Below are 1,549 nucleotides of genomic sequence, written 5' to 3'. Positions count from 1 at the left end.
ATATTTATTCTTAATCGTTACCTTGTTCAATTCCCTGTAATCGATGCACATCCGGAATGAACCGTCTTTCTTCTTTACAAACAGTATTGGTACACCCCAAGGCGAAGCACTCGGTCGAATGAAGCCCTTGTCCAACAAATCTTGTAACTGGTTCATCATTTCTTTCATTTCTGCCGGCGCAAGTCGATAAGGCGTCTTAGCAATAGGAGAGGCACCGGGTACCAAATCAATCTGGAATTCTACTTGCCTATCTGGTGGTAACCCAGGCAAATCATCGGGGAATACATCCGGATATTCACATACGATTGGCACATCTTTCACTGTCTTCTTTACTTCTTTGGATGAGTCTAAGACATAGGCCAGAAAAGAGGAACATCCTTTTATTAGATATTGTCGAGCCTTTAGCATAGAGATTACCTTCACACCGTCTACACGTCTTTCCCAATATACATATAGGTAATCTCCGTCATCCTTCTCTATCCGAATCATTTGATGAGCGCAAATGATGTGGGCATGATTTTTGGCTAACCAGTCCATCCCAATAACGATATCAAAGCCATGTATATCCATCGGGATCAGATTTATCAAAAACTTATAGTCATGAAGAATTAACAAACAATCTTTATATACTTTATCGGCATCCAAAAGTTCTTCGTTGAAAGTACTAACAGTGAATGGTTCATCAAGCATTGAAGGCATAGACTCTAAGAATCGGGTAAAATAATGCGACACAAAAGAATAAGTTGCTCAAGAGTCAAATAGTATACGTGCAGGTCGATCATTAAGAAGAAAAATACCAGTCACGACATTAGGCTCGTTACATGCTTCTTCTGCAGTGATCTGGAATGCCCGCACACGTGCCTTTGGTACCTCCTCCTTTTGAACGGAGGTCGTAGTCCCAGTCGGTCGTTGTACCGATGCTTTGCTTTCTGCTCCTTTTCCTCGTGGGCAGTTTCGTTATTTATGCCCAAGAACCTCGCATGAGTAGCATGCTTCCTCCTTTCGCGGACATGTTGTACGAACGTGTCCCACCTCGCCACAACAAAAACATCGTACACTGGATGGTTCAATATTGCATCGTCCAGTATGATTCTTGCCGCATCTTTGGCAAATCCTCGGGGCATTCGACTGTAAAGAGTATGCCTGAGATGTAGCACGAGCTGTGTTATGCATCTGCCTCCGTCTTGACATTAAGAACTTGGGTGGTCGATGTGTTGGGACTGAGTTCGTCTTTCCAGTGCATGGTCGCTTTGCTGCCGGAACTGGATCATCCGGTATTGACAGATCATGATCGCATCTTCGAGCAAATTCTACCGCCTTGGCAAAACTTGGAACTTCACGATTTACAAGAAAATTCTGAATTTCTTTTTGTAACCCACCCTCAAAACGCTCGACCTTATCGTCTTCAGTACTTAAAAACCTTTGTGCAAATCCTAGTTTTCGGTTGAACTCGGTCTCATACTCCATCACAGTCATGGTGCCTTGTTTCAAATCCCAAAACTCTTTCTCAAGGCGACGTTGAAGATCCATTGGGCAATATTGTTCGAAG

The 1,549-nt window shown here is 43.2% G+C and overlaps 1 protein-coding gene across 1 annotated transcript in view; it reads right to left on the bottom strand.

The window, feature by feature from the left end:
• LOC112505427 overlaps positions 1–1,530 on the bottom strand; it is a gene marked incomplete at its 3' end in the record, with an annotated part of 2,872 nt that extends 1,342 nt beyond the window's left edge. The window contains exons 1-3 of the mRNA XM_025109336.1: positions 1,020–1,530; positions 798–935; positions 22–704 (exon numbers count right to left, since the gene is read on the bottom strand). Of these exons, the coding sequence (XP_024965104.1) occupies positions 22–704; positions 798–935; positions 1,020–1,530 (1,332 nt within the window). The remainder of the gene's footprint in view (positions 1–21; positions 705–797; positions 936–1,019) is intronic.
• Positions 1,531–1,549: the final 19 nt, after the last annotated feature.

Source organism: Cynara cardunculus, unplaced genomic scaffold (assembly GCF_001531365.2).
Source record: "Cynara cardunculus var. scolymus isolate 2C unplaced genomic scaffold, CcrdV1 Un_Scaffold_10828, whole genome shotgun sequence".
Classification (NCBI taxonomy): Eukaryota; Viridiplantae; Streptophyta; class Magnoliopsida; order Asterales; family Asteraceae; genus Cynara; species Cynara cardunculus.
The sequence above is the reverse complement of the archived record's forward strand: the minus strand, read 5'-3'. Positions and strand labels throughout refer to the sequence as shown.